This window comes from Canis lupus, chromosome 29 (assembly GCF_011100685.1).
Source record: "Canis lupus familiaris isolate Mischka breed German Shepherd chromosome 29, alternate assembly UU_Cfam_GSD_1.0, whole genome shotgun sequence".
NCBI classification, from domain to species: domain Eukaryota; kingdom Metazoa; phylum Chordata; class Mammalia; order Carnivora; family Canidae; genus Canis; species Canis lupus.
This window is the reverse complement of record NC_049250.1, coordinates 11,752,392-11,767,546: the sequence shown is the minus strand read 5'-3', so window position 1 is coordinate 11,767,546 and position 15,155 is coordinate 11,752,392. Positions and strand designations below refer to the sequence as shown.

Sequence of the window (15,155 nt, the reverse complement as noted above, 5' to 3'; positions counted from 1 at the left end):
ATGGATAAATGTTGAGGATAAGGTGAAAATAAGTGAAATAAATGTGCCCCCAAAGGGCAAGTATTGCAAGATTCCACTTATATGATGAAGCATCTACAGTAGTCAAATTCACAGAAACAGAAAGTAGAGTAGTGGCTGCCAGAGGCTGAGGGGAGAGGAGAGGGGGTTGTTCAATGTGTATAAAGTTTCAGTCCCACAAAACAAAGAGAGTTCTGGAGATCTGTTTTATAGCAATATGAATGTACTTAGAACTACTGAACCATACGCTTAAAACTGGTTAAGATCATAAATTTCATGTTACATGGTTTTTACCACCATACAAAAAAATTTAAAAAGAAAAAGAAAGAAAAAAAGAAAAAGAGAAAAAAGAGCAACATTTCATGTTGCTAAGGGCAAGTCTGTGGAAACAACAACCCATAGACTTTACTGCACAATGTGACTACTAACCTAAAACACCTCAAGGAACCAAAAATACAGGCAAGATTCTTATCTTTCCTTCATGTCACCTTTCCTGTCCTATTACAAAAGGACTGCACAGACTTTAAAACATGAGAAAAATCTACAGTCTTCATACACTGTCAGAGTCTACCTTAAAATTCTCTGAAAAATCAAACCAGAATGATTTCCTATATTCCACTCTTTTTTGGCCCACAAAATAAAATAATAATAGTAATAGTAATAGTAATAGTAATAATAATAATAAAACAACCCACCCACCTTAGGCCAAAATGAGAAAGCAAAAGTTCTTTCGTGAAGGAGCTGAGCTACTGAGGGATCGCCATCCTCCATGTAGAACCCATCTCGGGTTTCATCCCTAGCAGTGCTCATGGAGGCATTGCTCTCTTCATCAAAATTCTTCCCTCTAGAGACAGCTCCTGCTGAGAAATGAATTCACGTGCATTACTCACAACCAAAGTGTCAGTGGAAAAGAAGTTTAGAGAGGACATGGTAAAAAAAATTGGAATACCAATCAGTTCCATTTTATTGAGTACCTACTATATGGCTAGGATGGCATTAGGTATCTTACAGTCTTGTTGTTTCAAGCTGGTGATGGCCCCTTCATGCAGATGGTGCTACTCTCATTTTACAGATGAAGACGCAGGCATGGTTAGGTAGGTGACATCACTAGTTATCTGATGCTCAGAGGAGGCGAAATGACAACCAAGTCTGACTCAGAGCCTCTCCACACAATGTCCCTCCACACAGGAGAGAAGACTAACAACCAGTGGGAGTACCAAGGCCCAGCTCCCCAGAACAGTACAATAGAAGGCTTAATTTTTACTCTGTGTTGGGAATAGCAACCTGACTGCAACTTACAAAGAAAACTGGTTATTTTCAGATTCTGCATCTACCCTTTACTTCTGACTTAAATCTAAAATTAAGCATCATTTGTTTCAAAATAATTACCAGTATTTATTCAGTGAATTCTCCTTCACATTTAATTGTCCAAATTAAAATCATGTGGAATTCTTAATACACTGCTACTACAAAGTTAACTCATTTTTTTTTTTTTTTTTTAGATTTTATTTGTTTATTCATGAGAGATAGAGAGGCAGAGACATAGAGGGAGAAGCAGGCTCCTTGTGGGGAGCCCGATGCGGAACTCAATCCTAGGACCCCAGGATCATAATCTGAGCCAAAGGCAGATGCTCAACCACTGAGCCACCCAGGTGACCCATTAACCTCAATTCTTAATCCGGAAATTGTTACAGGTCTTCTGAGCGATTAAGTAGTTCAAAATTCATACACATAAGCATACATGTAAGCATAACTCGAAAGTACCTATTCACAGAAGTAACTGTACACTAATTACCCTTGAAATAAATAAGAGCCCTTGCCATGTGCTGGGGAAGGATGGTCCTGGCATAGCTGCCATAGTGGGATGGGGAGAGAGGCCCAAGCAGCCCAGCATTACCTTCAAGCTGGGAAGACTCCTCTGACTTATCGTCATCCTCCAGCTTTTCTTCTTCATCCTCTTCAGAGCCTTTTTCTGAAATGGACTTGGGTCCTGTGTCTGCAGTGACCTCCATTCCTTTCAGCTCGCTTCTCACCGAGCCGGCCTCAGCCTCACACCCCTGCTTACTGTCCTTCTCCCCGCCATCCACCTCTTCATCGTCCTCCTTCCCCTCAGTTTTTTCTTGGGTGGCCACACTGCCTGACTCCTCCCCTTTGCCTTCACTTTGTCCTGTAGCCTTTTCCTCCTGGACATGAGCAGATGAGAGGATGGCAGGAGTCTGGCCAAACCCGACGGCCAGTGGGCCCAGGGAGGACATGTTACCAGCCCCTCTGTTCTGAGCAAAGTTTTTGTGTGCGTCCAAGAACGACAACTCGGGGTCATTGAGGATGTGATAATCCGTCCGACTGACCCCATGTTTAGCAGCACCGACCAGCAAGTCTCGGTCATGCCTCCCACATTCCCACCACTCTGGCAAATCCAAACTCGGCTGGCAGAGCTTCAGCCTCTCCCCCAGCTGAGGGTGATGGAGCACCTGCTCGCGGATTTTCCGTAGCAGCTCAATGCGGTAGAGTGTTCTGGAAGCACGCTCTTCTGTGATTGGCTCAATCATGGAGGAGAGGTCAGGTGGTTCTGTTAACATGAAAACAATTGTATTCATTTGAAAGAACCCTAAGTATTGCTTTAAACTGCTCACCCTCTATTTTTCACTTTATTGGGCCTTTTACTATAGAACTTCTGTTACGAAAAGCACTTACCATCATCTGGCTTAGTGGGCATTCGACACACTCGCCTACACATGGCTACAAAACAACTGAAATACTTTTCCAAACTCTCATCGGACTTCTTGTCGAGTCTGGCAAAGGCTCGAAATTGGTTCCAGTCAAACTGCTGTTTCATGGGGTCGAAAATAACTCCAAAAGTAGAAACCACACGGTAAAAGTCAGCCTCTTCTCTTCTTGTCCACCTAGGAGCAAGGAGACATTAGCTTCAACTGCACTTGAGCAAACAGTCTTAACGCTTATTCATTCTTCTTCTCTTTTCCCCTAAACTTAACACATGGGATGTATTCTGGGGGCGAGAGACAGGCTGCTTTGATGTCCTGAGACTTCCTCTGATCAGCGTCTGGGACGTGATTCCTGTCTCTGGCTGGTCGAGAAGGGCAGAGAAGAGAGGCCCATCCCAGGAGCTGAGTAAAACCCCGAGGACACTCACTTTTGCCGTTTCTCAGATATTATAGCTTCCCTTTCTGCTTCTAGTGCTCTCACTTCCTCCCGGGGCCGTCGCCTCCGCCGGTCAGTCTTCATTAGGGCCTCTTGCCTCATTTGTTGCCTTTTATAGCTGCGCTGATAGGCAGTAATGAGCCGGCGCAGACGGGTAGTCAGGGTCGAGGTGTTGGGCCAGTAGAGTTGGCCTAACTCAGCAGTACTCTCACTGGGCTTGCCTGGGGAAGTGGAAAAAAAGATTTCTGAAATGTATAGCTGCAATCTTGCAATACACAGGATTTTCCATCAAAACAAGATGACTCATTAACATTCAGATGACAGTGTGGGAAAGGTTATCTCAGTGTTCATTTTAAAAATATAAATAAATAAAGGATAATATTAGTATGAAACTTACAAACTTTTTTTTTTTTTTTTACTCCTTAGGGGGTTCTCGAGAAGCAAGTTTACATCGCCGTTTTATGTAAGGAAACATACTTTATGCCATGAACTATACTATAACGATGCTCTTCCGTAACATACTTAGAATAATAATCTTGAACATAAAACATAATCACATAATTGATAGTTATTCATCTGACATTAGGGAAGAGGTCAGCATTCCAAAAACTTGCAGGGTTTCAGATACCTAGCAAATGTCCTACTCCCAAGAGATATATTTCTAAAGATGCTTAAACTTTTCCACAAACTGGTATATAAATATATACAAAGTATCTCAGTCCAAAAAAGTAGTTATTTCTTCAAAGAAATTCAGTGTAATGCATAACCCACAATAAACAAGAATTAAAACTGTTCACAAAAGGGACGAGTCAGTATAGAAGGAATAACATTTTAAGATATCATCGTCATAAAGAAGCAGAAGAGCGGGTATGTGAATTATGCCTGCACGGCACACATTTGCTCCGCTCTGTGGGCTTTTACAGAGCCTTACCTGTGGTGCGTATGTCCATGGCTTCCTCTTTATCTTCTGGAGGAGAATTTGCAAATTCCTTGAAGGGAAAGCAAGAAACAGAATTTTTATAATTTGGGGTTTGATTTTGCTTTATCTTATTAAGAAATGGCCATTATCTATAAAGTTTAACAAGTCTTATATGGGCAGATGATATTTTAATGGTGTTGTAAAAGTCAATATACTCTAGTTCTTACATCTATTTCATCCTTGAATGGTGTCCTGGTTGGTTTATATTCTGGGTCTTCATCTTCTCTATCAAATTCTCCCCTATATTGAAATTGTTTAAAAAAAAAAAGTGTAAATTGTACAGATAAACAAGAGATTGGGTGGGGGGAGGGCAGCTTGGGAAAGACTAATCCTCCACCTGATGCTACTTTTAATTCTGAGTTAGACATCAAAGGCAACCTGATCAGTATTTAAATCATACAGCCACGGGGGAAGGGTCTGGGTTAGGGGTGGGGTAACGGGGGGGAGGGGGAGAGAATGTGTCATTACTTGGAAAAAACAATTTTCAGACTATCTAGATAATCTATAGTGTTTAAATAATCATTATCGTATAGAAACCGACTGGACTGGTAAACATCACTGAAGTTCCAATCGGATGCAATGCAGTGTGTGGTGCAGTGTAACTGAACCCTGCTGATAGAGATGACACTGACATAAAGTTTATTACAATTTTTACATGTCCTTCTTACCCGTCACCACCATCTGCTAACATGTCTGTTCCTCTTTGCTCGGCAGCTATGGCCTTGGCATCGGGCATGCCGACTCGTTCCAGGAAGCACAGTGCAGGGTCAGCTCGCATGGAATTGTACTTCTCGTAGCCTGTGCCATCCCCACCAGCCCACACAGGACATGTACAGAAACAGCAAAAGGGCCGTCACTGATAAAATCATAGCACTGCCATGATACACCAAGTTTGGCTCTCAAATGAGATGATCATTTATGAACCTTGTTTTAGTCGAGTATTCCACAGAATGCTCACTACAGGGCACGTTTTTAGGGGGGAACCATGTGACATTTCAGAGAGGTTTTATCTAAATGACCGCAAACATTAATGGAAACACAGGTTCAAAATAACTGCAAGATGCCTAGGAAGATTTTTGACCCTATTTTCCCCAAGATCTAATTCTGCTTGACATTTAAAAGGCTTCCTCACGCTCCTTTACGACCTCTGTAGGGTACTCTGTGTCTACCCCATCCTCCTGTGGATGGCTTCCGTCCTGAGGAACTCACACCACTGGCTGAAAATCCCTGTCTACGTAAGGCCAGCGAACCTGTCTTATTAGGTTTAGGATGATGCATGTCAGTAAGATGACACTGTTCTCTCTATGGTTTTCAAACTGCAATTTGCTTTTTGACTGCCCAAGCTGACTAGATGTAAAATGGCAGATCCCAACAGTGCACTGCGGGAAAATGATTTTTAGGCTGAGCTCACAAAACGCGGCTGCAGTACGTAGGCAGAACAGCACAATTCAATTAGGATGTGTACTACAACACACCGCTCCTAACTGCTGTAGCGCCGCAAGCCAAACTGTAATCATGAAAGGTTTTATAAGCCATCATTCTCCCCTTTAGTCAGGCTGGGCTGCTGAGAATACCTCCGCGACCTCCAGAGAATTGGGATTATAATCAGGAATCGCTCACTGTATATATCATGCCAGTTCTGCATCCCCAGCCTTTCAAAGTTAACAAGGCTGCATCCCACTCAGGGGAGCCGTGAGTTCTCAGCACTGACATTTGTGAAATATTGCTTGGAACAAAGCCCAGGAGGCACTTGTACAGATTAATAGCAGAGGTTAAGCCCACCGTCCACTTTGACACGGGTTGGCAGAGCTAGCAAGGGGAGCCGTGCTGGAAGCAAAGTTTAGGGAGAGCTATAGGACAACTTGGCTATTATTAAAACAAATATGGTTTTGGTTTTATTTACAGCCAAGAAAGAAATGTTTTCTTCTCAAATACTCAACAAACATTCAAAAACAGCATCTGATATTTACAGTTCATATTAGATTTTTAGTACAGGAAAATGGTAGAAGCCAAGAGTCCTTTGGAACTATCCTCATTAATATTATGACTTTGGAAAAGGGTATGCAAAGAGCTCTAACAACAAAGCCACATAGTCAAGATGTGGTCACATGAAACATCACTTACCGTGTTTGAACACTCCAATTAGGAGGGACTTATCTGCTTCCTTATCCCACCAATCTGTGGGGACTTCAGCATGGAAGGGTTCAGGTATCCACACATCAGCTTCACTATAAAGACACAGTTCATGTCATATTTAAAATACACATTATATTAGAAAAGAATTCTAAGTAGCAACAAACATGATACACCAGCCCACCGTGTCCCCTTCCTGCAACATGCATCTGAGTATCATGAAGAGCAATGAGCAAAGGCTACAAGAAAAGGTGTAAGCCAGTTGCTTCCTACCATGGCCGAGATGGACTTCATAGCAGTGTCCCCTTTTAAAGGTCACCTCAGAACACCAGTAATGTGGTTTACACCTTTTTATCTGTACCACGTACATGGGAACGAGCTTTTCCTGATTCCCACTGCATCCCCACGCTCACAGGGTAGAAATTGCATTCCAGGTGCAAAAAAGGAGATGCACTACTCATGGTTTATGGTCGTTCCGAAACACAATCGGCCGTGTTTTCCGACCACTCGGATTATTACCGGGAGGTATGGGACGGTATGCGCTTGCACTAACCTTGAGTCAGCACCCTCTAAAATCTTATCTGCCTGGTCTCCTATAACTTCTTGTCTTAGGTAGTACAGCATGCGGACACGCAGCAGGACCCTGGAGAGGAAGACAGAGGGGGGAAAAAGTTCTTAACTTCAGGACTGTTTGCCAACAGTGGCTTTTGGCAGCTGCTGCTGTTCATCCATCATCCTGCCAAGGCTGATTAGCCATGCTGTATGGTAGGCTTGAAGCGTGACAGATGGTGGCACATAATCACCTCTGTGTGGTGCTTTCTGCTGGCTTCCAACAGGCCTGCCTGGCAACCGCTCACGCTGCACAGAGAGGGACCGAGCTCAGCCCAGCCTGGGCGCACTTCATTTAGTTTTACCTAGTGCAGCTTGTGAAGTTTAGACACGTACCCTACCATTGCCTCTGAAGTATTGAAGCAAGTTTGTAAACAACTGAGCAGATGGCTTTCAGTAACTGTTCTGCTTCATTATCTCATAAAATTTCCTCAGCTGCTGCCTTAATACCATTTTTGGAAGCACATCAGAAGTTGTAGGAATAAACGAGATATAAAATCTGGTTTTACTACCTTACAATAAACCCTCAATATGGAATGTCAGGTTTTTTAGATTATACAACTTTGCTTCCGAGAAAGGAAGATGGTGATGGGGGTGGGGTATGGGAGGTGGATCCTCACTCTTCTCTCTTAAGGAATATTAAATATTATTTATTCCTTCTAGTTCATATTACCTGGAAGCCTAGGTTGTAGCTTAAAAAATAATAAAAGGATACAAAGGAGGTTAAATTGTGTCCAATTCATTGATGTTCTTAGTCATTTTCAAGGAATCAGCTTCTAAAAACCCATGGAATTCTAGGAACCAGATTTCCATTCTCACTTGGATTCCCTCAATGGCTTAAACTTAATTCTTTCAGTAAAGCCCACCTGGTAAATCCCAAAGGCCCGTGTCTACTCTGAGTCTAGCTAGCATCTCCTGCTGGACAGCTCCTGATGTGCATTCGGGACTGATATTTGAAGACTTACCTCCTTGACTGTGAGTAAATGGTAATACTGAATGCTATTTTCCCTATCTGGGTATGATCCTATCATACACTTACAGGATGTTTTATAGCGGATGCATCACATTTGTGTATACTAGCTCATCTGATCTTCACAATAATCCTACAATGAAGTGGGGCATGCTACTACTTTACAAACATGAAAATGGAGGATAACAGAAAAGCAGTGACGTATCCAAGGTCACAGAGTTACCTTCAAGCATGGACCACTTGGGATTAGGCCTTCTGACTACCACCTCACAGTGTCTCAGGACGTGGCAGGTGCCCTTGAAAATGTCAAAATGATAACTAGGGGCAGCTTCATCAAAATAGACTACTTTTGCATACATAAATAGGTACTCCATGATATGCCTCCTCTCTGACCGGTATCTGCTTTTGAGCAACACTTGTTCAGGATGGACAAAGTGTGAGGCTATGAACATCTGAATAAGCTCCAATGTATATAGTCATTTTGGGTATTTCATTTTAATTAAAAAAAATTTCTTTGGTAAGATTAAAAATTAGCTGTGCCACACTGAACTGGCAAAAGAAAACAGTATGGGGCCTCCACGGCTGGTACTTTTTTTCTTCTCTGGCTAGAGAAGAATTTATAGGCCAGATCTCCTGACAGAGGATGCTCGGAAAGGGTAGTTCCAAAGGAAGTGCCCTCCACCTTTGGCTGGATTCTCTCTCTATATTTTTTTTTAAACTAAAACTCAGCACAGTGGCAATGATCTGAATGGTTTCTCTCCCTTTTGATAGAAGACAAAGTTTTCTTCTTTGGGAGGAATTTTAGTTACACGGAGACCTTTAGGAGTTAACTGTGAATATTACCTTACTTCTAGAGGAAAAAATTCAAATCAGTTCAACTGGCAACTCAATGGTACCAGCAGGATAACAAAGTAGCCAGGAGGTGGGCCTGACCCTAAGGAGTTCACACTTGGTAAGCCCGACAGACCAGACTACTAACGAGTCCCCAAACCTCATTCACATTTGATGGGCAATCCCACTAGTGACTATTTCTGGACCTGCATCTGGTTCAAGACCACACATAGTAGTTTCTCTGTCTCTTGAAACTTTTGAAGAGAACTAGCCAGTTATTTTCTAGGAGGTCCCTCGATTTGGGTTTCATTTTCTCTTACCAGTCATCTACATTTCCCCACTTTAGATCCTAGGAAGTTGTAGGGCATGACCTTCTAGGAAAACTGGACCACTTGCTTGTCCCAGAGAGGAAACAGCCAGCCTTGCTAGGCTTTCCCTAAGACTGGGCAAAGAGCACACTAGCTACATCTCACGCACTAATGAGGGAGGATACTCTAAGAAAGTGTGCTACTGATGTTAGAATGGGAAATTTAAAACTACCACCTCCATCACTCTGGGATCCAGGCACAGGAGCCATTTTTCCCATACCAAACCACTTCACTTCCGGTTTGTATGAATCCAGAACTCAGAAGGTTATTGACCCAAAGTTCACATAAACCACAGGAAATGGAAGTTTTCTAAGAGCTGTAAGTGGGGCAGGATTTTAGGGAGAACTATTATTCCACAGCAGTAACAACAGTTTCCAAGGTACCAAAATGGTTTGAGATAATGGTTTTAAAGACTCAAAAAGGAAAAAATTTGTCAGTCAAAATCTAGCAATAGTGATCAAAAGTAGGCCCTGAAAGCACTCTCATATTTAAAAAAGGATTAGAACCATTAATCACTGCAAGCCAGGAATTCTATTCCATGAAAGGCTTGGGATGACCCCGTGGAGAAGGCAGGCTTCTGAGGTGGGCGGCACTGCCCTCATCTATTCTGGAAGTCCAATCTGGCTCTGCCCCTTAACTAGCTGAGACTAGTTACCAGAGTCTCCAATTGCTTGTCAGGTAAATGGGGAGAAAGAGCACTACTTACCTTAGACAAGTCACACAGATAATGCATGTGAAGTATTTGGCACACTGCCAGTTATTATGTGCTCTGACTTTTGTTGCTACTTTTTAGAGAAATACACATTTATTTATACTCTGGCTGTATCTAGTTGAGATCTTGTTGTAGAGCTCTGTGTGGTTAACAAGGAAAGTGAGTCTTAAAGAGGCTACGGAATTTGCCGAAGGCCTCACAAAGCTACAAGTGGTGGAGCTGTTCAGTGCTGGCTAGTGTACTGATTCTCAAAAATACATGTTCACAGCAATGGAAGAAGAATCGCCACATGCAGATGTTAGTTTAATACAAAGATAGTTAACAAAGCTCCAAGCAACGAAATAAATACAGATCTAATATAACACCTCTTGGTTACAACTTAGTTGTCTGCAACATTTACAGCAGCATTGCTCACAATAGCCAAAAGGCGTCCATCAACTCCAGTGCCCATCGACGGACGAATGGATAAACAAAATGTGGTCTACATGTACAATGGAGTATTATTCGGCCACAAAAAAGGAAAAATGTGCTGGTACAGCTACAACATGGATGAATCTCAGAAACATTATGCTAGGTGAAGTCAGCCAGACCTATAAAGACATATATATATTCTGTGATTCCACTTACAAGGTGCCTAGAATAGGCAAATTTGTAGAGGCAGAAAGAATGGTAGTTGCCAGGGTCTTGGGCAGGGAGGGTGGCGAAGGAGGTGGGGGCAAGCTGCTGTCTAATAGGTGCAAAATTTACACTGGGGTCAGTGAAATGGTTTGGGGTAACAAGAGTGCTGATGGGTACACTGCATTTTGAATATAATTAATACCAATGAGTCACATACTTACAAATGGTTAAAATGGGCAGCTATGTATGTACTATTATTTAAAAAAAAATAGCGCTATGTATCTACTATTATTTAAAAAAAAAAAAAAAAAAAAAAACCGTCATCTAAAGGTATGCCATCACATGAGCTGGCATCATGTTTCAAGGAAAACACTAAAGATGTACAAAACCAGGAACTACAAAACCAGGAACTACAAATGTCAACTGTATACATCCTTTCAAGACGTACTTATTACAGTGGTGCTTTAGGTGTTTCTTGTAGCTGTCCTCCTGGAACAAGGCGTCTGGGTTGCAGCCAGCCAGCCAGTCGGCATCCTGCACCACTGGATGTGTGCTCTGGGCTTTTACCTTCTTTCCTTTCCTTCCCCGTGGCACTGGGGCTGATAAACCTAGAATCAGAGTTATAATAACAATAACAATAACAATAATAATAGAAGTTTTTTATAACTCCAATTACAGACAGCAGGAAGCAGACCTACCAGAGTGATTGACCAAGGCTCGCGTCTGGCCATCAGCCGTGGGTGTGATCAAATCCCAGATGAAGCTTTTAATATTCTCATCCCCCTTGTAGTGATTGAGACAGTACACAAGGATGGTCCTGCAGATGGTTTCCACGTCTTGCTCAGTGAGCTGACGCTTGTAGCGCCCATGGGAAAGGATATCTGTCCACCGTCCCCAACTGCAAAGCAAATATTCAGCATGTAAGAGGGTGCCTTTCAGTTCAGATTTGGGGCTTCATTCTGAGTCAGGTAGCAGAGTTAGGGAATCTTGGGTCAAACTGGTAGCACTTAAAACAAAACTGGCCATAATTGACAGCTGGTGATGGGAAAGTACTTCAGGACACCCGAGTCAAACACACTGGTGGCGGAGCAGGGCCCTAGCTGGTTGCCTGGAGCAGAGCATCACTGAAGTCCCGCCCATGGGGCTACCACAGGCTCTCCCGGGAGATTCGGGTGGCAGCCACAACCCTGGGTGAGGAGAAACGAGCCAGGCCCCAGACACTGTCCACTCGGCCTCATGCTGCCACTTGGCTGGTGTGCTCCAATGCGGACCAGCTATTTGCCATGTGTGGCGACCCAAGTCTAGGACATGATGCTGAGGGGGAATGGTTAGTTTCACTCTACCTCACAGGGATACTGTGATAACCAGTGAAAGACTGAACTGGCTTGAGTTTCCTTTCTGAAACAGGGAGCGCTGGTTCCCAAGTACAAGAGCATTCATGGACAGCACGTTTAGCCAACTCTCAGGCCCTTGTGTTAAATGGACAGGAGGAAGGACTGCACACAGAATGAAATAGAGAGCACACCACTGAACCCTAATAGTCTACTTGGGGTTATAACACCGGGCAGAAACAGCGCTGTGCTCTTTGATCCAGGTGCCGTGGCGTGAGAGCACACAACAGATGGGCAGATGCTGTCTGCACTGTGTCTCCTCCAGGCCACATCTCAGGATGGAAGCCAGCCTCTCTCCTACCTTCCTCAGGGGCCCAGGGCTGTGCACGGCGAGGGCCACCTCGGCTGTGGTCCCAGCCCTGGACGGGTCCTCTCTGGCTTCTATGAATTCTCAGTTCCTCACCCTGCAGGAGCAGTCCTCAACTTCAGGCCTTTCGACACAATGTTCTCTCTGCCTGGAACTCTCTCCTCCCTGCCCAGCACCCAACTCTCTCTCCTACATGGACTAACCCACAATGTCCACCTATCAAGTCACATCGCTGTCTGTGGAATTCCTTCTTGTATTCCCTGAAGGTCAAAAGTGGGGGGATGATACCAGAGCTGTGTCTTAAAGGAGCGACATGCTTTTCCCCTCCATCTGCACAGTCTTCCTGGCCATGGCACCATCACGGTTTCCTGCCACATTTGTTTGTTCACCTGCCTTGAGGCAGGGGCCGTGACTGTCCTACTCCCAGGTTTCTTGAGTATCCTAGCACAGTGCCCCGCCTCCAGTAGGGGTTTCCTACAGAGTAATGCCCAGGGGAGGAGGGAAAGACACTGTGCTTTATGTATACTTCTTAGCTTTAGGAATTATTGATGTGTTCCATTCCTAAAGTAACCAGCAAAATTCTCAACTGTGATCGTTGGCTTGAAACATCCAAGCTGGTGCAAATTAGCAAAAGGCTCAGGTGTCTGTCCACCACATAAGAACAGACAAGAGAGAATTGTCTAGATTCTTATAGATAATCAGCTGAGATATAGAAGGTGCTTCAGTTGAACTTCATTTATTCCATAAAAAAATCACTGATCTGGCACTCAATGTATCTGCTGGCATTGCACTCTTCCCTGAGGACCTAGAGAAAAGAGTCCTGGGCTTCCTGGAGCTCTAACTGGGGCTCCAGCAGGAGAGCCTGCTACTCTTAGTCATAAAACAATGTGATGAAAAAAAAACAACAACAACAACGTGATGAGTGTGATGGAACGTGCAAGCCAGACTCTCTGGTAGAGTGCCGAGGAGATGCCTGTGCTGGATGTCAACGACAGGAGCTGTTGGGCAGATCAAGTCTGTGCGATGGGGCGGGGGTAAGGGGGTGGGGAGTGGGCTGCTGCTCTAGGCAGTGGAAGAACTTGTAGAATGACAGAGATAAGACCTGAGGCAGAGCATGGCACACTGAAGGAAATGAAGTGGGCTGTCCCAACAGAGGCCTGGGCCACCCACAGAAAGGACCAACAGGACAGATGAGAGCCAGATCAGAGCTCTGTGTGCCATGTTAACAGAACGTATGTATTTACTCTGAAACTACTGATAATCAATCCACTGCAAGAAATAATCAAAAGCAGGATATCATCAGATCTACAGAAATGGCATTTTGGTGGTAGTTTTTTTATTTGAATAGAGCTTGCCTGCAGACCCATAAAATGCCAGAGAATTCTTATTTGCAGATTCAGATATTTTAGTGAGCACCTTGCCATCATTCAAAGCATCATTCAAAGCAAAGACTCAGAGATGAATTAGATATGGATCCTGCCTTTCAGAGACATGTTGTCCAGCAGAAGTACAACTCAGAGTTGAAATAACCATCCATTTATGTTTCAGATGAGTTAGAAGAGCCTTATAACTGAGATGATTGCCTTTAACAACTCTTTATAGCAGAGAAATACTAAAAGACCACCACAGTTGAAAATTTTATGCGAAGAAGCTAAAGTAGGAAAAGGTTTTGTAATTTTGAGACTTTGTTCTGAGTTATTATTCACCAACAAGTATATTTGGATCTGACATAATTCTTTAAGGGACAAATTCGTGCTCCCTCAAATCCACGAGGATATGAATGACTTGTGACCACTTTGACCGATCAGCCCTGAGCCCTATCAAAGTTGCTGCAAAGTCATTTGCTTGACTGCACTATAGGGAATCACAGAAATCCAAACACAAACACGATTTTTTCTACGCTGATTAGAGTTCTGGTATTTAAAATAAAATTCTGTTTTTCATGTGAGCCTGACTTACCCATAGACGAGCAGATTCTTCTCAACTCTAAAGCACTCACTCCTCGCGTAGCCCTGGGACCTGTCCTGGGGCCGCCTCGGCTTTGTGCAAGGCTTCTCTTCAGAATCACTTTCCAAGTCTGAAAATTCCATCAGCTCGTCTTCCTTCACTGCACTGTATAGCCTGGTTTGCTTCCTCACTCTTGGAGTGTCAATAACCAGGTTGTTCTAAAAAAGATAGCAGATAAATCTGAAACTTCTAAAAAAGCATCCCTTGGGTTAGATTAGATAGGGCTTTGAATGGGAACCTCTCACTCACCCTCCCATTTAAGGCATCAATATCCAATTCAGCCTTCTTAGCCCACTTTTGCCAGAAATTTGGATCATCCAAGGAAATATCTGTTCTATTTCCAGATGCAACAAAACTGGCCTAAAGGAGAAAAAATATGCATTACTTTGAGATGCTTTTCTCGGAGGCAAAATGCAAAGTAGCTTTCATTTACTCATTCAGCCAAACATGTATGCATTCCTGCACTGTGTGCCAGATGCTGCAGTCAGTGGGCTAGGATGAAAGCGCTACCGTCCCTCAGGTAGCTCTCTGTCCAGGGGTTTAAATAGATCAGGAAGTGAAAGATGACAGTACAGCATATTCGGTGACGGGTGACAATGGTACATATAGGTACGACAGTTATCCACGGGAGGGACCAGGTTCATGAGGGGATGCAGCAACGGCACTGCTGGGAAGAAAGAAGAGGCTCCCCAGAATATAATTCCTGGGTCAGGCTAGAACAGGAAAGTATGTGGAAATGTTTGTGACAGAGCATGTGCAAAGGCTCAGAAGAAAAGAAATGCAATTGTGTCATGTGGCTGGTGATAAGAGTAGTCAGGGGAGAGCAGCTAAAGGTCAAGCTGGCGAGGCAGACGGAAACCAGGTCATGCAGGGCCTTGCATGTCCTGTTAATGAGGCCGGAACTCTATCCTGAGATAGCAGTGGACTCTTTCAAAATGGAAATCATCTCAAGATGGACACAATCACATCCAAAGCCACCTGTTTAAGAGCTCATACTGATGTCCTGGGACATGGGAGGTTACTGCAGTGGTTTGCAGAGGAAGCAGCTCTATA

The 15,155-nt window shown here is 43.7% G+C and overlaps 1 protein-coding gene across 4 annotated transcripts in view; it reads right to left on the bottom strand.

The window, feature by feature from the left end:
- CHD7 (chromodomain helicase DNA binding protein 7) overlaps positions 1-15,155 on the bottom strand; it is a 191,545-nt gene that overhangs the window by 10,962 nt on the left and 165,428 nt on the right. For 3 of the 4 annotated variants that reach the window (XM_038579376.1, XM_038579377.1, XM_038579378.1), the window contains 13 exons: positions 14,352-14,462; positions 14,055-14,260; positions 11,096-11,295; positions 10,846-11,005; positions 6,843-6,932; positions 6,281-6,384; positions 4,825-4,954; positions 4,324-4,396; positions 4,109-4,166; positions 3,170-3,398; positions 2,713-2,921; positions 1,916-2,587; positions 718-878 (listed from right to left, as the gene is read on the bottom strand). In XM_038579376.1, coding sequence (XP_038435304.1) covers positions 718-878; positions 1,916-2,587; positions 2,713-2,921; positions 3,170-3,398; positions 4,109-4,166; positions 4,324-4,396; positions 4,825-4,954; positions 6,281-6,384; positions 6,843-6,932; positions 10,846-11,005; positions 11,096-11,295; positions 14,055-14,260; positions 14,352-14,462 — 2,403 coding nt within the window. The remainder of the gene's footprint in view (positions 1-717; positions 879-1,915; positions 2,588-2,712; positions 2,922-3,169; positions 3,399-4,108; positions 4,167-4,323; positions 4,397-4,824; positions 4,955-6,280; positions 6,385-6,842; positions 6,933-10,845; positions 11,006-11,095; positions 11,296-14,054; positions 14,261-14,351; positions 14,463-15,155) is intronic. The other variant, XM_038579379.1, reaches the window with a different exon arrangement.